This window comes from Geospiza fortis, unplaced genomic scaffold (assembly GCF_000277835.1).
Source record: "Geospiza fortis unplaced genomic scaffold, GeoFor_1.0 scaffold55, whole genome shotgun sequence".
NCBI classification, from domain to species: Eukaryota; Metazoa; Chordata; class Aves; order Passeriformes; family Thraupidae; genus Geospiza; species Geospiza fortis.
The window spans coordinates 4,620,965-4,643,326 of record NW_005054308.1 but is presented as its reverse complement, the minus strand read 5'-3'; the positions used below and the strand labels follow the sequence as shown (position 1 = coordinate 4,643,326).

The 22,362-nt window shown below is 37.6% G+C and overlaps 1 protein-coding gene across 3 annotated transcripts in view; it reads left to right on the top strand.

Moving 5' to 3' along the window:
- FAM13B (family with sequence similarity 13 member B) overlaps positions 1 to 22,362 on the top strand; it is a 37,156-nt gene that overhangs the window by 4,539 nt on the left and 10,255 nt on the right. For 2 of the 3 annotated variants that reach the window (XM_031055169.1, XM_031055168.1), the window contains exons 4-15: positions 298 to 510; positions 2,551 to 2,728; positions 3,345 to 3,489; positions 5,543 to 5,700; positions 11,446 to 11,487; positions 12,450 to 12,605; positions 14,510 to 14,645; positions 14,846 to 14,869; positions 17,156 to 17,223; positions 17,778 to 17,832; positions 18,210 to 18,357; positions 21,944 to 22,154. In XM_031055169.1, the coding sequence (XP_030911029.1) occupies positions 298 to 510; positions 2,551 to 2,728; positions 3,345 to 3,489; positions 5,543 to 5,700; positions 11,446 to 11,487; positions 12,450 to 12,605; positions 14,510 to 14,645; positions 14,846 to 14,869; positions 17,156 to 17,223; positions 17,778 to 17,832; positions 18,210 to 18,357; positions 21,944 to 22,154 (1,534 nt within the window). Of the gene's footprint in view, positions 1 to 297; positions 511 to 2,550; positions 2,729 to 3,344; positions 3,490 to 5,542; positions 5,701 to 11,445; positions 11,488 to 12,449; positions 12,606 to 14,509; positions 14,646 to 14,845; positions 14,870 to 17,155; positions 17,224 to 17,777; positions 17,833 to 18,209; positions 18,358 to 20,826; positions 20,893 to 21,943; positions 22,155 to 22,362 lie in introns of all 3 variants that reach the window. The other variant, XM_031055167.1, reaches the window with a different exon arrangement.

Genomic DNA, 22,362 nt, shown 5'->3' with positions numbered 1-22,362 from the left:
CTTTGCTCCTGTTATGTGTATCACTGTTTTCTAGCCAATAGTAATGTAGTCAGCTCTGCAGGGCACCTCATAGGAAATGCTGTGGTTTAGGTACTGCTAACATTTCCCATGTTATTTTATTGTTACTGGGCACAGGAACGTGTGTGTTGGGAAGAGAACTGTGCAAAACTGTTGTCCAGAAAATGTTTCAGTCAGTATGGGAATTGTGCATAGCTGATTATTTCTATTTTTCCCAATATATTTGTCCATACCAGAGCTAAAAGTTTATTTCTGCAATTTTTTTTTTTTCTGACTCAGGGGGTCTGGAACAAGAAGGACTTTTCCAAGTCAATGGGAATGCTGAGACAGTGGAGTGGCTCCGACAACGATACGATAATGGAGAAGATGTGGACCTGGTTAAAGAAGCAGATGTACCCTCAGCTATTAGCCTTCTTAGATTTTTTCTTCAAGAACTTCCAGAGCCAGTTATTCCAGGCAGTTTGCACATACATTTGATGCAACTTTCTCAAGGTAATAACTCTTTTTGATTCAGTGTTTTTATTTGATGATTTAAAGAGTAAAACCCAGGATTGAATTGAGATTTGTAGTGGCACCAAGGTGTCTTTGGTGCTCTGTGTAATAATAATAGTGATAGTACTGCTGTGCACTTTGGTTGCAATGTTATCTGTCAGGACTGGAAATGGGACTGACGTATATTCACTTGGTGTGACAGCAGAATTCCCTTCTATGACTGTAACATCTAGTGTGAAAATTGTTTTTTTCCTCTCATCTTAGAATAGATCACTGTGGATAGGTTTACATATGGATTGTTTCTAGCATGCAAGTCCCCATTTAGTTCCCTTTTGTTAAACATGTAGAGAAACTTCACTTAAACTTGCAGCTTACTGTCTTTACTGACTTTTTTAAAGTGTAAAAGTTATTTCAAAAAAATTTAAAGTTATCTGTAACAAGGAAATCAAGCCACATAAACACTTAAACAGTACTTTCAGATGCTAAAATGAGACTTTGTATTTTCTCTAACTGGGTTTTGCTTGTCTGATAGACATCTCAGTCAGTTTTCAGAATTACATCATCAGCTGCATTTGAGGCAGAGGAATTGCTTAAAGACCTGCAGAAGGTGGTGGTAATTGTTGAGCCATGTGTTAGTTCTGCAGTTAGGTCAGGCCCAGTTCTCAGGATGCCTTCATTACACAGCAGGGTGTGGCCTGTGTGCATCGTTAGGAGCTCATTGCAGGCAGGTGGTTCCTCAAAGAGAGGTGATTTGGCTAATTGAGGTGTGAATCTGGCCCTGTGTCCCATAAGTGTGTGTCCCTGCTTTAGTGCCAGAGGACTTCAGTTAGGGGTAAGAACGTTCTGCCTTGGGGTCTCTGGTCGTTTAGAACTTAAGTTTCAGAAGGGATTGGTTAGACAAAACATGGAGATGTGTATGTTCAGAGTGGTCTGATTATCACCTTGCTGTGGTCCCTTTCTTATAAAAGTCTACATTGTTAAAGTACTTTTTAAAGCCTTTTTTTTTCTGTTCTGTTTTCAAAGTGCAATTTCTAGAGTAAGAACTGTCAATGAAATGTTCATTTTAATGTGTAATGTGTTTAGACAACCATTTTCTGTGCTTGGTTGCCTGTATTCAGCTGCTGTAGGTGTTGACTGTGTCTGAGCAAATGAAATCCTGCAGATCCTGCTTGGTGCTCCTGTACATGCTCAACAGGGAATTTACTCACTCTTTGCTTTGGTATCAAGGACTAGGATGTCTCTGCTCTTTCATCTAGAGGGGCAGAGATGGTTCATCATCTTCAGACGTGCTTTTCCCTCTCTAACTGATCTTAGAAGAGTTTTCAAGTGTCTGAGAAAGAAAGAGAGGCCTCTTTCTTTCTCCCATTTTGCTTTCCTGACATTTCTTTTCCTATAGATGAAATTTTTCAGTTAGGTACAAACAGCTGTAAATCTTTGAACCTTGCTGCCTGTAAGGCTGATGAGGTAACAAATAAGATTTATGGGGACATATTTTGATGAAGAGTATAGTTAAATGGGGTGAGAATGAGGAGATTTTATGGTGACCCTTTCTCAGATCTGAAATTGAATCAGCAAGCTTCAAGCTGAGCACTGTGAAGATGATTACATTGAGATAGCTTGGATTTATCAGTTAAGTATTATAAAAGCAGGTAGAGTGGTGAGAATGGGATGCTTGTAAAGGAAAAGGTGTCAAAGCAGCTTGTCTGCCAGAAGAATTTAAGTAGATGGCAGTTAACTTACTGTTGGAGCTGTTGCTGTCTCTAGAGCTCTTCTGTGGAGCAGTTATGTAACAACGGTAAAACAAAAATACACAGTTTTCCCTCTGAAATCAGGAATTTGAGTGGGCATTAATTGGGGAAAACGTGCAGAGGAGAACGTGGTGGATAATGAACAAATGCAAGTGAGTTTTCACGTTTTAGGTTGTGGTTTGATCAAATCATTTGTCTTTTCAGAAGGAATTGTCAGAGGCAAAAAGCTGATTACTACTAAATAGGAAAAGATACCTTCTTTGTGACTAAAATATTTTTATTACTTTTTCAGATTATAATAATGAAGATGAATTTGGAAGAAAGTTGAGGTTCCTCTTGCAGCAGCTTCCACCTGTTAATTACAGTTTGTTAAAGTTTCTGTGTAAATTTTTAGCTAATGTAGCATCACATCATGAAGAAATTTGGTCAGCGAGTTCTTTAGCTGCAGTCTTTGGCCCGGATGTTTTTCAGTAAGTTAATTATAAAAGTGAATTCACTGTTTCTGTGGGAATTTGAGTGTCACTTTGTAATTTAAAGTCATTCCTGGTCCCTGAGCAACAGTAACAAAGTGCACAATATGTTTCAGGCCGAATCCTTTTCTGTTCCCACCCACCCCAGTTTGGTTTTACAATTTTTCTAAGATTTAAACAGCAGCTTGTCTCTGAGCTGTGCCATGAGAAACCACTGTTTTGATTGTTGCATTACTGTATTTATTCTGAGGTTCAGATATTTTAGTGATAGTATGTAAGGCTACTATTTGTAGCAAGAAAACAGTTCTGGAAAAAGACTGGTAAAGTACCAGCTTATACTGTTGTTTCCTCTCCACAGGAAAATATTTGACTTTTAAATACTCCTCATGAAAATTTAATTGACTGAATAGTTGCTAATTCATGATTTTTAAATATAAAATAGTATAAAGCTTTATAAGGCAGTAGTGTGAAGGCATGCTTAAAGTTCTGTGTGTTCAGAATGGGTAGGGGGTAATGGTGTGAAGTATAGCACTTAGTCATAGGAGACATTCAGAGGTGTTCTTTGGGGAAATGTTGCATTTAGATTTTTAAACTAAAACAGTGTTGAAATCTTTAGCATTTACACAGATGTGGAGGATCTGAAAGAACAGGAACTAGTTAGCAGAATAATGGCAGGACTTCTGGAGAACTACTATGAGTTTTTTGAAAATGAAGAGGAAGATTTTTCATCTACTAATGATTTAAGCTCAATAACTGAGCAGGTAAGAATATTTTGAATGGCTATATGTTACCACTTAACTGTCTGTTATACACATTTATGTTTATGAAAGATTTATTGAAATACATTTTCTTTAGTATGACTTAGAAGTTTGTTGCAAACTGACAAAATCTGACATTTTCTTAGTGCTTGTGAAATTCTTGATTTTATAGTAAGTGTAGCTGTACTGTATTGAAAAATGCATAGGAACTAAACCAACAGTGAAATCCTGCCCAACACAGACACTGTCATAGACAGCTTTCTAATTATCAGTTTAGGAATAAAGAACTGTTTTTTTTATCAAATGAAGAACAACTCCGTTTTGGTCTTGGTCAAGAGTGTTTCTAAGTGTGTCTTACAGGAACATGCAGGGTCTCACACTCCACTTGATGATGTTATCAGTGAGGCTTTCCTGTGCCAAAGTTTTTAATGGTGTTTCTGATTCTAAGACTTGAAAATTATGTGTTTTTTGTAAAGAGGAAAAAGGGGAAAAATAAGCAGTTGCTAAGGTGGATAACAAAGAGTACTGAATTTTACAGGCTGTCTCACAAACCCTTCCTCTAGCAAGACAGGTAAGGCAAGTGCTGGGGCAGTTGGCTGCTTCCTCTCCCCTGCAGTAGGTGTTGGTCTGGTGTGCCAGGCTGGGCAGCAGGTTCTGGAGTGAGCAGTGTGTGCTGTGAGAGCTCCTGGAGCAAACACTGCCCCTCTGCAAAGCTCCTTGCAGGAACCTGGCACTGAGAGCTGCCACAGCCCTGCTGCATGTGGGGAGCTGCTGAGCAAAGCTGGGCTGTGGCTCCTGCAGCTGGAGCAGTCACTGGGTTGGGATCACTGCTCTGTAAACCAGAGCTGCTCTGTGCTCTCATGCTTTGAAATTACTGCCTTGGCTGTGCCTTGTTACGTGTTTCAGCAAAAGGGTTTCCTAAGTACAAAATCTGTTTGGTGTGTGATTTTGTTTGTTTTTTCCCTTAGCTGGAGGGCTGGTGGGGTGTCCCTTTAATTTCGTGGTGTCTCCACCAGATGTCAACAGTGCACTTCTGTCAGGCCAGAGCGGTGGGACAGAAGGGCCGCTGTCCCTGCAGGGCACAGCAGCTGCCCCAGTGTGTGGGTGGCCTTGCCTTTGCCTCACTGGCACATCCTCTTGCAATTACAGAGGAAAGTCAGGGATAAATACATTTCTTGCCTGGAATGTGGTGCCATATAACACGTTACACCCCTTTGAAAAACTAACAAATATCTTCTCTTTGTCTTCTGTGTAATTTTAAACTTCTGAAGTTTCAATTTTTCTTAATTTAGTGTTTTTGTTTTACACTGGTGACAGATACTATAAAGCATATTTTCTTGAGACTGCTGTTTTAATTTTTGGGTTTGCAAGGTTGGGAGATCTGTAATCAGTCACAGAGGCAGCTTGGGAGTCAAACAGAATCACTTTTTTCTCTTTACCTTTTCATGTTTTAGACATAGTTGCTTTTTAAAAAATAAAGTTTGCTGTCTTGAGTTACCACTTGGCTATATTGTTTTGCTTTTTAAATTGGCTATATTTTGCTGCTTCAGTGAAAACATCTGTGTTTGGAAACAAAGAAACAAAAATAGACAAGAGCACAGAAACTTTGTAAGTGTTCATTCCGAGCTTTGAAGTTTGGGTTCATAGACTTCTTTATTGCCTTCCCTAGGAGGGTTTGAAAATGCTCTGATACATGAATAAGGCTACCTGTGGAATAGAGGAGAATTATTAGTTTTAGACATAGAAGAAGAAATGTTGTGTAGTTCATTATTTCAGTGTGGTTGGGATTTTATTGTTTCTTCATTCTGCTTTTGTTCATTTTTGGCACCAGAGGTGCTTCGTGCTTCTCAGTTTTTGTCCAGTGTTCAAGAGCAGCGTGTTAATGGTGTAGAATTTACAGTTTTACATAAAAGCAAGTCTAGTGTGCCTGTTTTTTCCTAAAATTGAAAGGTATTTCCTTCTTCATGTTACTTTCATACCTTTCATGCTCTTTTAATTCCCTGGACCTCTTGAAAGGAGCATTTCAAGCCCTTAACTTTGATTAAATGTTTCTTAGATCAATGATCTCTTGGAAGAAGAGGAAGATGTAAAGCTTGAGCAGTCAGAAGAACTTCCAGAAGACAGCACAGAGAAACCTGTGGAAAGGCCAGCTGTGGTGCATCTAGATATGACAGGGAGTCTCTCAGATTCCAGGAATGTTACAGCATCAACAAGGTAACTTGGTTCTGCCTTGGAGTTTGGGTTTAAGGTTTGGATTGTAATTTATTCTGTCTGAGAGAGAAACTGCCAGACTTTTGAGATAAGTGTTGGTGTCTACAAGCTAAAGCTTTAGAAGTAGGTGCAGTTCCTATAATAGTAAAAAGTGGGTTAAAATAACTGTTCCCAAATTCAGTAGAGGAACGCCTGTAGGATCAGAGGAGATTAAGTATGGGGATTTATGCAGGGAAAGTTAAAAAGAACATATTTTAGTGAAACTGTAAAGTGGTATTTAAACAGTAAATTCTACAGCAGAGATAAGAAGAATCCTCATACTCGTAGATCCAAACCTGTTCTGTACCATCCTTCCAATGGGAAATCCTGGGACTGTTTCTTGTCACGTGGTGCTGGAGAGCTGTGGGCAGGTTTGGAAGGTGCAAAATGTGATATAGGCAGGAATGTTGGAGGGTGACCCAGCTTTAAGAGCAATTCCCATAAAAGAATGTGTAAACATAAAATCATACTTTCATTTGAGAGCTTATTGGTGCTTGCTTAATACCCAGATTTATATTTTTCTTGTTTGTAGTATGCAAGGTTTTATTGTTAAGTCTGCTTTATTTGTACTTAAGAGTTTACATTCTACAGATGGTGAATTTTACCCGTTCCCCTCTGCAGCATGTGTTTGGTATGGGCATTACATGTAAGAACTTGTAGGGATGAGTGAGGAGGAATTTATAATAAAAATGTGACTAAAAGCACAAGAAATGCAGGGAAAATCTCAAGTGAGTTACTGCCTAAGTATGGGTAGTTTCAAGAATGTGGATTTTTGGTTGGAATCTGTTCAGCTGCTGGCTGCATGTTTCATTCTGCTTCATGGCAAGAAGGTGTAAAATACTAAATAATGATAAATTCATTATTCTGTTTTGTAATTTTATATTTTAATTGTTAATTATCAGTAATAAAGTTTCTTATTTTTAGTTTGAAATACATTTTAAGAAAGTTGTGGTTTAACTATTCACAGGTATTAAGTTGCTTCTGGAATGTGTAAACACAGCAGTAGTGACAAACTCAGCATGTTTGAGAGTTTAAATTGGATAGCCTGAAGAGACAAACATTTTTACTAGATGTTTAAGGTTAATTAAAAATGAATAGGCATTAATTATAGTTGGCATTTTAAATAATTTGTGGGGAAGGATAAGGAGGAATGCTTTAGAAGAAGGAGAATTTTGACTGTAAAACCAGAACAACTGCAGGAAACAGTTAAAAAGAAATTAAGTGAATGAGAAAGTGCTCTTTATTAAACTTTTAACCACTATAAATACTGTAAATATTTTCCCAAACCTGATGGCTTTTATGTATGCATTTAGTGGCCTTTTTCTGGTCTTAGTTTCTTGACATAAAATAAATTAATAGTTAAGAAAGCAAATGTTAATGCAGGTTTATTTGCATTATTTTTACCCTGCCGTAGAGCCTGTGGCAGCTTATACAGGAAGGAGGAAGAGAAGTAGATCTTAAACATGATTCTGGTAGTTCTTTAAGCTGGGGTTTTGTTTCCTTTTTGCTGTTGTCAGATTTTGGGAACCAAATATCTGTGTATTTTGGTCTCTCTATGAAGAGTACTAAAAGAGATTGTTTATCTTGATTTGTACAATGGGACATCTGACCTTCCTCCTTGTTATTGGGACTATAACTTGCTTCTAATTTTGCTCACTGTCTTTTTTTCTCCACTCATTCTGTTTGTTCTTGCTGAAACCTATGACCTTCCTGCACTGCATGGTGTTAATTTGACTTTGAGTTAGAGATCTTGTGAGAATGTGGATAATCATTTATGCACTTTGGTTTAGTGACTGCTTGAAAATGGTATTTCTCATAAACCTGTGGAGTGATCTTTGAGCCCATTATCCAGCAGGGAGCATTTGTTGCTCCCAGGTTGGCGTTGAGCACATAAAGGAAACTTGTGCTCCTTTACCAGAAGCCTTTTCCCCACGGCTCTTTCCCTTCTGCTGTCCTGTATTTTGGAGTAAAGAATTACTGACTCAGCATTGCAGCTAAATTTTAAGACATGCTGTTGAAATAAGTACTTTAGAATCCTTCTCTGTCATTATTCCAAATTTTTCATCCCTGAGCCTCGCCAAACAATATTTGCTTTAATTGGGCAGTTCATCTCAAATGTTGTCAGTCAGAAGCCTAATGTAAAATCTCTTTGGTTTTGGAGTTTTCAAAATTATATGTGTAAAAATATGAGATGTGACAGGCAGTAAGTAATATAAACAGTTTACTTTGTTTCCACTAAATGCAGTGACAAGGGCAACATCCTCGCTGCTTCTGGGATATTTTTGTTAACCCTTTTGTTATTTAACTAGCTCTGATCAGAGAGAAGTGATAATATTAACACCTGCCAAGGGAGACAAAATCCGTGGTCTAGCTGACTGAATAGAAGAGCAGCCTAAACTGCTAGAGAATACATTATTATTTTAATGTAGTGCTGTTTTTAGCATCTAAATACTTTTTCCTCCTTCCATCCTGGAAGATGTGTAAACAACACGTTAGGAGAGCTTTCAAGTGTTGATTGGGCAGCTTATTGTCAGGAGTGACCTCATGTTGCAGTCGATTTCTATTTAGACTGCAGGGTTTAGTGCAGCACTCCAGAGGTGCCGCTCGCAGGCAGCCCCCGGAGCACAGGCAGCAGCATGCACAGCCAGCAGCCCACAGCACGCTTTGCTGCCTTCCAGATGAAGCATTTTTACCTGAAGTGCTCTTTTGGGATAGCAAAAATAATCAGAATGGCCTGCAAAGTTCTGCTGCACAGGTAAATATATGAAAAGAAAATGTAATTTTGCTATGATCATAAGTAAGGCTTTAACTTTTAAAATTATGTGAGATTAAATGTGGTTTGGAGATATAAAATGAAATAATAGCACAACTGATTATTTTAATGAGAAATAAGAATCTGTGTATGGTCAGGAAATTACCAAGGAAAACTTGGACATGTTTTATCTCCAGTTAATGTATTTTTCTACTTGAGATATGTTTTTACTGGGACCTTTTCTGGTTGGGGAGCTAATGCTGGAGGGACTCTCAGGAGGGAGTTAGCATTATGAAACAAAGATGTTTACCTTTCTGTGTCTTGCTGTGTCATGCTGCATTAAGGCTCTGTCTGGCATTATAAATTACAGCTTTTAAAAAGTATCCTTGAACTGTGGTAGGTGGGCTTAGAAGTTGTAGTGGCTTTTCACTTAAGATTGTCGCATTTGTTTCAGAAAGTGCTTAATTGCTGAAGTGATTTGTTGAAGATGTAAGATATTCTTCATGTAGTAAGAGGATTCTTTGGGATTTGTAATACTGCTGATTTATGCACAGCTTTTGCTGAGTACCTCTAATGCTCCCAAAGGTATTGAGTGAAAGCACTGGAGAGCCATCCTGTGCTGGGGGCTGAAGGTTACACACTAGCATGGAAAATTTTCTTCTGAACCATGTCTGGAATCATCTGGATTCTTTGGAGATGAGTTTGATTCTCCTTGTTCTTGACACATTTCCTCATTGTCTCAAGTGGTAGAAGAAAAGGTTTTCAAGTCATCAGTTTCCTATAAATAGTGTTTGTACTTGTGCCCTTGACTGAGTTTTTCTTGCTCTCTTTTGCAATTAGGGTGTTGCAGTGTTCTGTGCTCTAATTGCCTCATTTTTTTCTACCAATCTGTCCAAGGAGTGACTGTTTTAATAGTAATTCAATTTCAATCTACACAATTGTGTATTTGTACCTTTAGAATACAAGCATACCTTTTATAATACAACTTTGTAGAACTTAGAGATAGATACTTAAAACTACATTTTGTCATATTTTGAAGTAATACTGGGGTTTTTTTCCAAGATCATGCTTCTTTTATCTTACTTTGTTCATGAACCTAAACTTGTAGCTTCATATTTTTATTTTTTATTTCAAGTATTGTTAATACAAAGTATGTTTATCAGGAAATTGACTTTGTAGAGGTCGTAGGGCTATGCTGAACTTCTGTGCATGGAAATACAAATGACATGTAAATACCCTAAGCTGTAAAGTTCCTCCTGCCATTTTTTTGTTGGTAAGAAAAATATAAAATGTCAGTGTGTCCCCCCTCAGTTATTTGATCTGCAGCTTTGAAATCAGTGGCTACAAGATCTGGCTTCTATGTCAGGTGTTTTAATTTCCTGAAGCTATGTCTGCTTTGAAATAGAAGTTGGGTGTTGCCTGTTCTGTCAATGCATTTGGAATAGATCAGCTTTGGCTTTTCACCAGGCAAACACACACACAAATCATAAGATGAACTTGATTTGTCAGCCAGTTTCCATTTTTAAAAAAGGAAAGAAAAGAAATTAAAAGCATCTATGAACACCTGCTTGTTCACTTTGTGTCATATGGGCTTTAAATGCTATGCACTCTGCTCTTGGCCTGGTACAAGGTGTCTAAGGCAAACTGGTATAGTTATTTTTAAATAAATACTTTAACCACTTTATCACCTTATGTTTAAAAGCCCTTTATTGCTTGTGTTTCACCTACTTGGAGGAAGGAAAAACAAAGAGTCTGCTTGAGGTGATTTCTCTCTGGTGATGGAACTAATAATAAACCTTCTAAGTTCTAACCAAGGTGTTCTTTGCTGTGTTGAAACTATTCTTGGGTAAACAGAGAGACTGTCTGCATTTTTTAGTGCAAGCAAGGCTCGTAGCAGTCAAAACTGATAGGGCACCTCACAGAGGTAATAACTTGCTCAGTTCTCCAGGGGAGTGGCAAGCTCCCTTATATTTCAGGGCTTAACATATGCATTCATGAAAATAATATTTTTAATCAACTTTGGCAGCAGTGTTGTTGCATGGTAAAGAGTAGAATAAAATTTTCTTCAGCTTTTTGGGCTTAATTATCTGTAATAGAAAGAAAAAACCTTTTTTTACCTCTCTCCCTGCCTCCAACTTAAGCTGAAATTAATATTAAATTTTTTCTGCGTGAGATGCGTGTGTTGCAATTCAGGGCTGTTTATAGCAGATTTCTCATCTTTTATTCTTTATTGTCACTTTGTCTGAAGTTTTAAGAATTCTGTTTATAATAAGATTTTAATCATATTAATGAAAAATTGTAGAGGGACCACACCCACATGAATTAACTGGCTTGTGTTAGTTATGTTGACTTCCACCCTCCCACCCCTCCTCGAGGAGCTTTCTAGGCTGAAGTGGCTTTGCCGAGAGATTTCCAGATGCTTTACAAAAATCAAGCTCCTTTCCCAAGATCTGCCTTCTACTTGGAATGTTGTAGCTGTGCTCAGAGAGTGTTGTAGATCTGTTGAGCATTGCAGAACAAAATTATGCAACAGTGGGAAGAACCTGTGGAGGAAAGCAAAGTAATTTGGAATTTGCTTTAGGCAGCAAGGTTAAAATCTGCATTCTTAAGCAAGGTGTCAGGAAATGTTTGACTACAGAATGATTAGTATTTCCCATGGGAAAAACCATACATCTGAGAGCTTGGAGCTTCATAACACAGCAAATATTGGCTCTTGAGAGACTGAAATCTGCCTTGCTACTTCTACAACTTTCTGCCTTGTGATGCTGCTCCTTAAGATTTTGTCATTTAAATAATAAAAGACTGCAAACCAGGGTGTTCCTTTCATGTTTATTCTACTTCTGTTAGCTGCATCACATGCAATATTTAAGTAGTTTTAGGTTGCTTTCTGTTGACTTCAAGACTTCTATTTAGTGTGATAAGTTTGCATTATATTAACTTTCCTTTTTTTATTGCAGTGCTCATATCTCTCCCATAAGTATCTTGCCAACCTCTGCAGAGTAAGTATAATGAAAATATAAAATGTTTGAATTGTGCTCCTACTAGAGCATGCATAGAAGTTATGTATCCTTTCAAATGAATGCAGTAGGTTTGATTACAGTTATGAAGGAACATATTTTAGTGTGGTGGCATTTAACACTAATGCAGGAAATACCAAATGCCTGTCAGTGTTGTTGACTGCAGGAGCATGAGAGTAGAGTGTGCTTGCATCCAGAGTCCAAAACTTTGGTTTTTCACTTAGACACATCTGGAATTTTTTACTTAATTTTATAATAGCATTCATATTGTAATTTTAGCATAAGTGATGTTGAGTAAAGTTCAGTGGAATTCTTTGTCCATATGTGGAGGAAAAAAATAAAAGCACCATTTCAGTTAAAATGGGATTAAATAGCTTAAGTTTTTTACAGGCAGATTTTTAGAGCCCTCTTGTGTTGGGGATGAGCTGCCTCAGAGGTGCTCAGCAAAGCAGTCTGTTTTTAAAGAATACTGTTCTTTTTTGATGAAGTTTTGGGTGTATCCTGTGTCCTTCATCAGGTGCTTGCTGATTGTTGCTGCTGTTTTTGGCTTTTGCCTTTTAAGATGACAGCTCTGTTCAGGAGAGGGTGCAGCCACATGTGGTGAAGTGGAACCTGCTCCAGGGTTGATTCTGGCCTGTTATAAACACAGGATTTTATTGTCACATTAATATATAAGGCTTTTAGAAGTTTTTGTGTATAGTTGTTAAAAAATAGGTTAGTTATTTTAATGTGTTGATTACTCTTGAAATACTGTTGATAAACTTCATCATACATGATTCATGTAAATCAGTAATTTCCACTGCTTTTTAGAAAAGTTAGTCTCTTTTGCCTTGAAGTGTTGCCATCAAAGATTATTGTCATGTAAGGTTTATCTCTGCCTTTCTGTCTAGATGATCAATGCTAAAGTAGATCTCTTAATAGGAATTTTCCGTCTTTTTTTTTAGCATTTTAGAAAGAACAATCAGAGCAGCTGTGGAACAGCATCTTTTCGACCTGCAGAGCAGCTTAGATAATGATCTGAAACACATACAGCAACAACGACTGGGCTGTAACAATGAAACAAAAAATCCCAGTGGGGATGAGGAAGGATCTAACAACCAGTAAGATTTTGTTGTGTCTGTAATGAATTCTATGTATACACAATGTAGGATTGTGTATCTTAATTCTTCCAAGAAAAACTACCCAAATCCCCCACCTTGACCCAAAAGTTGCAACTTTGGCTGTTGAGTTCAGTTTTATCTATTTTAAAACAAATCAGCTTCCATCAGGTGCCAGTAATCAATAGCTCTTGAAGCCAATATTTTAAATTGATCTTGTTGCTAAAAATGCTGTGAAGTGTTGTATCTGCTTTACTGCTGAATTCTGTGCAAATAGCACAGGAACTTAAATTTACTCAAGTCCTTTCATTCTTAGCTCACCAATGTGACTCACAACAAAATTTTAACATATTAAAGCCATTGTAGATTCTGTTTCATAACCCTGTCTTTCCATGTCAACATAGCTACTTTACTGCTCTGGCTGCCAGTGGCAATGAAACAGCCAAAAATGGATAGAATGACCACTGTGGGTCTATTTGCATACGGTTCCAACCTTATATGATCAGATTTTATTTTTCTTGTAAATCAGGACAGATTCTGAGTGTAGTGATTGCCATGGCAGCATTTGGAAGCTGGTACATTTTGGTACTTCATTAAAAATAAGTAGTCATGATTAATACCCAGACTTCAAGAACGTGTTGTTAGGATTTCATACCTAAATTTCTTTGTTGCTCAGAGCTGGAATACATGAACAGAACCTGAAATACAAGAAGTGTTCAGCGACTCAGATGCTCTTTTCTAAATTGTTCAATCTTTAGTGGTTTTAGAAGACAGGGATAAAGTTTGCAGTGGATCATAGAAGTAATAATCATTGCTGGTAATGATCAATTAAATCTGAGTTTTAGTGCTAAAGATTCAATGTCTTTGAAGTAATTTGTAAGTGGGTAATTGCCTCACAGCCCTGGAGCAGCTGAATTCCTTCAGTCCCAGTGTAAGTGCTGTAAAGGTTGGCTGATCTCAGAGGGGGAGGCTCCAAGTGCCATCACTGCTGGTTTGAAATCAGTATCCTCCTCTGGCACAGGCACTGCTGCAAATGCTTCTGATCATCATTCCACTGTGGATTAACTGTGAGATAGGATACGTGATATTGTTCTTCAGGGGGGTGTCTGGGTTCTTTAAAGCAGCAGACTGTGCACAAGGCAAATACAGTTAAATTAAGAACTGAAAAAAGCAGTGATCCAGTGCCAATTTCTTAGTGCTAATTTAATGGCTAGACTTAAGAAAAAAGAGTTAAAATGTTAATTTTCAACCCATCTTGTTTATTTTCTCTATATCTGATAGAGAAGGAGCTTTCTTGATGTGGTCTGGAATTCTTTCTGAGTGAGGGCAAGGAAGGCAAAGAAGTCAAAGGCTTGTGATGAATGACAGAGTCATGTGGTGGCACATAAAGAATATATGTGAATACAAATGTGGTGTCAATTAGTTTTAATCTGGCTGTAATGTTACATGCCTTAAGTTGAAGTCTCCGCAGATTAAATGTTAGAAATAATGGGATTTCTCACTGGAGGGGAACCTAGTGACAGTAGCTATAACCTAACTGGCTTTGGTACTGAGAGGAGTGTAGCCACAGCAGTGTCATTGAGTCCCTGTAGTTTCAGGATGTCATTGCTTCTGGCTGTTGTGTTTTAATTCCTTGGGTTGGTATAGTAAGTGTGGAGTGTATGCCTGGCCCTTCAGACAAGAAGCAAATAAATACATTTTAATATGTCTATCATGTCTGGATGTATAAAACATCACATTAATAATTTATTTTGCCTATAGGTCAGAATAATTCTGTTCAAAAAGAAAACCAAGCAAAAAACATCCTGATGTTTGATAACGTTTAATGGGGGGGAAAAAAGTGTGGTGTGTTTTTTTTTTTAAGGTGTAGCAGCAGGCTTCTAAAGTCTTTCTGTTTGTATCTTTAGGAATGATGTTATTGAAGATAATGACACTGGTAGCAGTGAAAACACAGGAGAATGCTCTGAAGTATTGGTTTGCACTGATTTAGACAGTGAAGCTATGAAACATGATACTGTAACTGAGGAAGAAGAAAGCATTCAGGTGAGAGGAAGAATCTCCTGTATATCAAATCATAAGTTGCTGCAACTTTAGTGCTCTAGAGATCCAAGTTTTCCTAAGAGCTCTGATGTAGCATTACATGGTGCTCTTGCTCTTTGCAGTCAGTTGTCTTCCTGTTGTGCCATGTGCGCTAAAAAATCTCTGTGTATTTTGACTGATATTTTCCCATTCTTCTTTCACAGATACCAGCCCTTCCTTCTGCTGAGGTAAGTTGGAGTATGAGGCAGCATAGCAGTGGTTGGAACAGCATCTGTGTTAGTAAAGGCTTCCTGAGGAGCAGAAGCTGTAGAGCTGACATGGCAGCATAGCCCAGAGTCACCTTGCATGGATCAGGAAAGGGTGGCAGTCACTTTGAGACTTTGCAGCCTCTTGGCTGTGCTTGTGCTAGGAAAGTTTGGTTTTGTCATTAGCTAATTACAGCCTTTCCTCTCTATTTCCAGTTTCTTCTGTGGTAGGCAGAGATGTCCTGTTCTTTTCAGCACATCTTTATCTCTTCCCTAGTTGATGCAATCAAGGAATTCTGTAAAATATGTGCTGACAAAAATGAAATCAAGGGTAACAGTTAAAGTGCAAGAGAAGAGAGTATTCTTCCACTCTGCATCAGGCATATGCAGGTGTCAGAGAAGACCTTCCAATGAAAAAAACAAATCTATAGTTCCTTATTTATTTGGTAACACTTTCGTTGTTAGAAATCTACATGATGAATTATGTGGGTGGAGAGGTTTGTCACAAATGTGTAGAGGAGTTTCTGCGATGGTTTTCAACTTCTTGCCTGTGAGTCCATAAATCTTCCTGAGGGTTTCCTGAAAGATAACCAGATAAGCAAACCTATTGTTAGTAGACTTAAATTAAGTAGAAGAATTTAATAGGTCTTTGAACTTGCAAACATTGGAATGGATGCCTTAGCACAGTGAAACTGAGTTGTCTGGAATCTGTATTTTTATTAAAACAAAATGTTTCTGTAGTGCGTTTCACTATTGTGATATGTTCTGCTCTTGGGCTTTTGTTTGCTTTTGGGGATCCCAAATGACTGTGAATCACCTAGCAAGCCAAATTTTCCAGTTGTTCCCACAAACTAGCATATTGTTTTGGAATCCCATTCTGGAAATTAAATTTCACAGAATGTTTTCATTGTCCTGGTTCTTTCCTTTAGTGCCAAAACTTGGTCTAAAAAATAATTAGATTGTTATCCTATAGCACAAAATGCATAAAACATGGTGTTGGATATAAAGGGGAATATGATACTTGTGAGTGCACAATAGAAATATTTTCTTGTCACACCTGGTGGCATTCTTGGCCTTTTTTTGCTTTTTGATAGACTTCTGTCCATTGCTGGCAGTAGTAAGGTGATATTTTGGTGTGGAGTTTTGTTTCTTTCAATGTTAGTTTTTACCATCTTTTTAATACACTGTTTCAAATTGGAGAGTTGTACCATTTGGGGAGAGGTTGAAGAGAAATGTGGTGATTCTCCTGTGTGGAAGGAGTTTGAGAGGAGTGTGTAGGGTTGTAGGAAAAGAAAGCTCTGCATGTGAGTTCTCCTTTGGGCCCAAAATGGAAATAGAAGCAGCTGTTTCCAAAGTCGAGTAAATGTGACTGTGCAAGACTTGTACAGCTCATTTCCAGGGTGGAAATTACCTGCTGGAGTATGACAAATGCACTGTAATTAAAAATTGTTTCCCCAGATTGGAATTTGTCTTGAAGACTGAAATAATATCAGCAGAAGAATGATGTTTTTTCTGACAGGGGTGTCAGTTGCTGTCAGCAGCATAAAACTGGCAACTGTTAGTGTGTTTGAAGTCTCCTGGTAACTTGATGTTATCTTCAGGCCATGTAAAGATAATTTTGTGAGAATTCCTGAAGTCTAAAACCAAGTGATATATTTTATATTTCAAATTTCTTTTATTCCCCCAAATAAGACACTTTTCTGAAGAAATCAAGTACTGGGCTTTGGCATAAATACTTTCAGCGAACAAAGTGGTGACATGGATTCATCTGAACTTGTTTTGTGAGATGGTGTCATAGAACTGACAGCACTTTTTCATCCCCTTCCAATTCTTGCTGCTTTATTTAGTAACATGGATTAGTAGCTCCTTTAAAAAGTCTGTCTAACTTGTTTCATTTCATATATGTTAGATACAACAAAAACTCAGAAGTTTTTGAGACTAGGATGTACAAACAGCCATGATTTTAGTCACCTCAAACTTCATGTCACAATTTGTCACAGTTTTAGGTACAACTTTTATTGAAGAAATAATAGAAATGATTTATCTGAAGATGAAAAGTCAGTATCTGAGTTCTGGTGATTAAAACACCTGGTCACTGGCCTTACTTGAGATGTAAAAATGTCACATGGTTAAAAAGTGTGATTTCCATCCCCACACACAAGAAGGTTTTAGTTCTTGAGGGTGTTTCGTGGTCAGAGATGATTATGAAAATGTTTTCTGTTGAGAGAGCCATTCCTGAATATTTCTAAACATACTTTTTCCTAACAGACTGCAGACATATTATTGAAACCATGTGATGAAGATGAAGATGTTGATGAAGAAAATAATAGTGAAAGGTTTGTGGTTTTCTGTACTCATACAAACCTATATGATTAACCTACAGCTTTTTGTTTTTGTGAACAGCCCTATGTTCTGGGCAAGAGAAACAGAGGAATAGAAATTTATTTTCTAAAAAATATTTTGGCACATTTTATTGCTCTTAATGATTGAAGAATTAATGTTAGCAACAGTGACTAGCCAGAAACCTTTGTTAATTTGCAGCTTTAGTTCAGCACTGATTGAAATTTCAGTTTTTGTTCAGTTGAGTTTTAAAATGTTGACTCTCTATTTGAGAATAAAGGTCTGAGCTGGTTTTATTTTTAGCTTTGTTCAAGTCTAGTTGTTGTTTACATGCCACGACTTGAAATTCAATGCGAAGATCAGAAAGTGGAAAAAAGTAATATAACTTTTATCCCCCACAGTTTTAATTATTGCCTGAAGTAAATACATTGGCTATCTGCTTAAACTGCATGGGGTTTGAAAAAGAAATAAGGAAGTGTATAGTGTTTACTGTCCATTTAAATGATAATGTCCATTTAAAATGATAATGAGGTCTATGTCTTCTTTTTAGGGAAAATAGTATATTGCTTGATGGCAATGATAGAAAATCTTCAGAGGCATTTCTGGTAAGAAAGATTTCATTTATATACAGGTACACAACATCTTATAAGAAATTAAAATGTGAAGTAACACAGTAAATTTAGTTTTTAACATCTTATGGTGGTTGGTGCTGCAAGGCTTGCAAGACCTCTGTTAGAGAGCTCATCATGTCACTTCACAGAAACTTAGGGCAGCACAGCAAGTTTATGCTTATGCATCTCGTGTAAGAAATGTTTTGGAATGTAAATAATTGACTGCTGTTTGGGGTGTGTGTCTATTTTTAATTCCTTGCGTTTGGAGAGATTTCTTTTTTCCTTAAAATTTCTAGAAGTGCTGGAACTGATTAAGTACCTGATTTCCAGCTGCTAGGTAATAATAAAATCGTTCTATTCTTTAAATACAGGATTCAAGTAGCAAGACTTGTGATCTTAATCCAAACCCTGATTCAGAGGTGCTGGGGGATGGCAGCGTTCATGTTCCCGAGGAAGCTCCGGCTGTCCAAGTACCACATCTGGATCTGAAGAATGTGTCTGAGGGTGACAAATGGGAAGGTAATTCTCACTCTTTAGCTCACACTATAGTTAGGGAGGAGTGATAAATAAAACTATTTACAAAGTAAAAGCAGGAGACAATAGCATGTTCCTGTACACATGGTAAGATCGACCAAGTCATGACATAGGTCTCATTGTGTTTCAGAACCATCTGCAACTTAATTAAGGACCTTAAAAAATATAAGGAAGACCAAAGAAAGAAAGCAAAAAAGTCCAAGTTTCATTCTAGGTGGCATGTTTTGTTTTGTTTTTGTTTTTTATTGTTTTAGAAGTTCCATGACCCTGAGTCTCTCATCCAAGTCACTTTGTCAAATTATATAATTTAGTTTAAATTATCATTGTGTCTTGTTTGTCTTTGTTTTATTAAGTGTAAACTATTGAATTGGCTGAATTTGACTTAAAATGGCTAACCTGCCAAACACAGCAGTTCATATTTCAATTTTTCAGTAAAATCTGTCGGTTGTTTTGGTTTCCATGTCATTGGACAACTTGAAGCAGCTCTTAATTTTCAGATAAAGGCTGAAGTTGCAGATGGATGTTTTTCTGTGCCCCTTCTCCTTCCACGATTTGCATTTTAGTAGAAGAAAAATGCTTGTAACAGTTTTCTCTCAGGATTCCCTATGTTTTTGACCTTATTCTTCACTGCCTTCCAGGTTCAGCAATTCCCTGAGCCTGTGACTTGACTGAATTTTATTGCTCAAATGTCTGGTTAAACTCTTAAAACTTTTGTTTTACTTATAACAACCATAAGTTCTTTGTAACCAGAGCAGAACACTCTTGTCAATACCTTCTTTTCAAAATACTTCTCTTTTTATGTCTTCCTTATATCGTGTTTCCTCTGCCTGGTGTTGGAGTCATCACACCTTAAAAAATGCAAGTGATCTAAGCTGCTAAACCACAGTGAGCTGTCACTGACAGTGCAATGGCCACAGGCCACTCAGTTCTGGTTTGGAAAACCTGCAGTACAACTTGATAGATGTAGTGCAGGTTAACTGTGCAGGGACAGGGTTTTGACTTTCAGCAGGCTCTTCAGTGACAGCTGTTCCTTGAGATGCCTTTAAGTGTCACAGTGAAACCTTAGCAAGACACTGGTAGCAAGGAATCACTGCACTTAACTTGTGGTTGCAGTGTTGGAAGTATTAAAATGAGGGAAGTAAAGCTGGAATGTGTATTCTGTAACGGTGCATCTTGGAGCTGTCAGCACATAGAACTTTGTCCTGAAGCTCAAATGGTGAGAACTGATTGTTGGTTTGTCACTGCTGTTGACTGTCTTGCAAATTAATTGACTTCATCAGCCCACACTTCTCTTTTAACCCTTTTGCAAATAATGAGGTTTGCAACTTGTGATTGGCTTCATCTGTTTTGTACAGTATTTGCTGGTTGGTGCTCTTGAGCCCTAGCAAACTGCACATTTAGGGTATGTCATGGCACAGAGAAGTCAAATTGCAGGTGTCCAAAGACACTGAGTCCAGGTTTCCATTCTTGTTGCCCAAGTTAAGAACAAAAGCTAAAACATAAAAATCCTGTTTATGTTTTCAGTGTTTTATTTAGTTTAATTGCTTACTTGCACATTACATTTTGTTGCATCCTCTATTTGTGTTAAGATGACTTAATATGTATTCTCAGAAGGTTTGTGGCATCCATTTTCATGATTTCCTTAAATCTGCTCATGAAGTTGCTTTTGGTTTTACTTCCCCCAAATAGCTTTATGACCTTTGTTTTGAAAATAAAGCAGCATATCTGTTTATAAATTTATATTATAACTTCTTGGTAATAAATCATGTTCTTTGCAAGAGGTCTTAATTTCACTGTGAAGTATTTGAACACTGACTGTACTTCAGTCCTGTTTAGGATGGTTATTAGGAACTCAGCCTTCCAAGGCACTGCAAGTCCTTGTGGCATTCCATTGAAGTAGAGTGACTTTGTTAAGAAATCTGTACTAGTCCAAATTCAGTTCCAAGGTTTGGGTTATTAAAGCCAATCTAATAGAAAACTCAAAGGCCTGTATGCAACAGAGTTCTTGAAAATCAACACCAAATGCTTGCTGGCCCAAGGTGAAAATGCAGAATGATTGATTTATATTTCTGAGTACTTCTTCTGCATTTGCCCTGCTTTTTGGAAATCACCACCATCTCTATTATTTACAAGCTCTGATCAAAAACATTAGAGCTTGCCTTTGTTCATGTGAGGATGCACAAGTCTCTTATAAAACTGCAATAAGTCTTTACTATTCCTCTACCAGTTCTTTGTAAACCTTTCCAGTAAAAAGTTCAAATTGGCTGAGGACTGAGCATCCTTACCTACCATGGGAATTGCTTGGAAGCTGAGAGTGCTCAGGGCCTGGTCCAAAAAGATGGGATGTTTTTTCCCTGGTACTGTATCTTCCTGCTTTACATGTTATGTATAGTTTGTTCTGACTGTGCTGTATGTTCACTTTAGTATTTTTGCCATTCTTTTTCATTTTATTAGCGCCATGCCCTATCACTTTCCCCCTCATTGATTTCAAAACAATGCATCTGCAGAGAGAAGGGGAGGGTAAGTATGGTTCGCCATACGTTCAGTTATCTGCCTTTTGATAGTTGATGGTTTGCTTTCTAACTAACCCTTCACCTGCTGTCCCTTATATCTTGGGAATATTCTGATCTGCAGCTTTTTTGTTGATTCAAAAAGGTCCCCTTCTTGTATCTTGTACTGTGCAAACAGGCAAGATCACAGCTGAAAAACAACAAAAAAATTCCCAATCATACTTAGTAAATGTGCAGTGGAAAGCAGGTACAAGGGTTAATTTTTTTTTGAAGATTACTTTGTGGGTTTTATTGTTGTTCTGCACACTTTGAACCCAGTTTTCAAATTTCTGATTTGAACTAGGAAAAAGAACAGGCAACTCTGAAAGGAAAAGGGGGGTGGGATTTTAAATTGAAGTAATTGAAAGGCTGTGTCAGCTTTTTTTTTTTAGACAGCAAGAAAACCATGTCAATTATAAGAAATGTTAGCAAGGAGCTTTTCATAGGGATTTGAAAGAATTGATTGTTTTGGAATCTCCCTCCTAAAAAAATCACCTTCCACAAATTAAGAAATCTCTTTTTCTTAGTGTTGTAAAGGTAGATTTTATCATAAAACCCAAAAACACTCCTTGAAAAAGACTTAAGCAAATGGGCATTGTCCCTAAACCACCTTCAAAACCAAGAGGACCGACTTTCAAAGTACGTGCATACAGTATGAAAATTAATTTCCACAGCAAATTCCTGGAATGGACAATAAACATATTCTTCTTATTTTATATTTCTGATACATAAATAAGACTCTCTTACACTGTTGAACTGCTCAGAAATGCATACTCCCAAGATACACTTTGAAAAAGGGATCCTAGTGTGCATACTTCATTTCAGTACCTTTTTCTTTCAGTTATATGACAGAATTTGTAGCTTTCTGATGCATTTCACTGTTTTTATTCACTTTGTGTATGACACCACATCCTCTAGAGCATACAAGACTAAGCATTGGGTTCGCATTTTTGTTTCGACTCTTGTTAATAGTTCTGGTAACAGAAAAGTACCATTTTGTGTCTTTTTTTTTTATCTTCTAGATCCATTTCCTGCTTTCAAGTCTTGGCAGGAGGACAGCGAATCTGGAGAAGCTCAGCTTTCCCCACAGGCTGGGAGGATGACTAACCATCCATTGGAAGAGGACTGTCATCCCATTTTGTCACATCGGAGTTTGGATTTTGGGCAAAGCCAACGTTTCTTACATGATCCAGAAACGTTGGACTCTTCATCCAAAGCACTTTCTTTTGTTAGGTGTGTATTTTAATGCAGTCTGACGGGCAGGATGTGTTAAGCCAGGATGAAAACACAGCTGTTAGAGATTGCCAGGGGTTTTCATGATTTGAATGAACTGAAGACCAAGGTCAAACGTAGCGCTGTGTGGCCATTTGGCTGCTCTGCCTGCCCAGGAACTGCTGCAGTGAGTTAGAGCAGAGGTTCAGCTGGGGTGGGATCGTGGCTC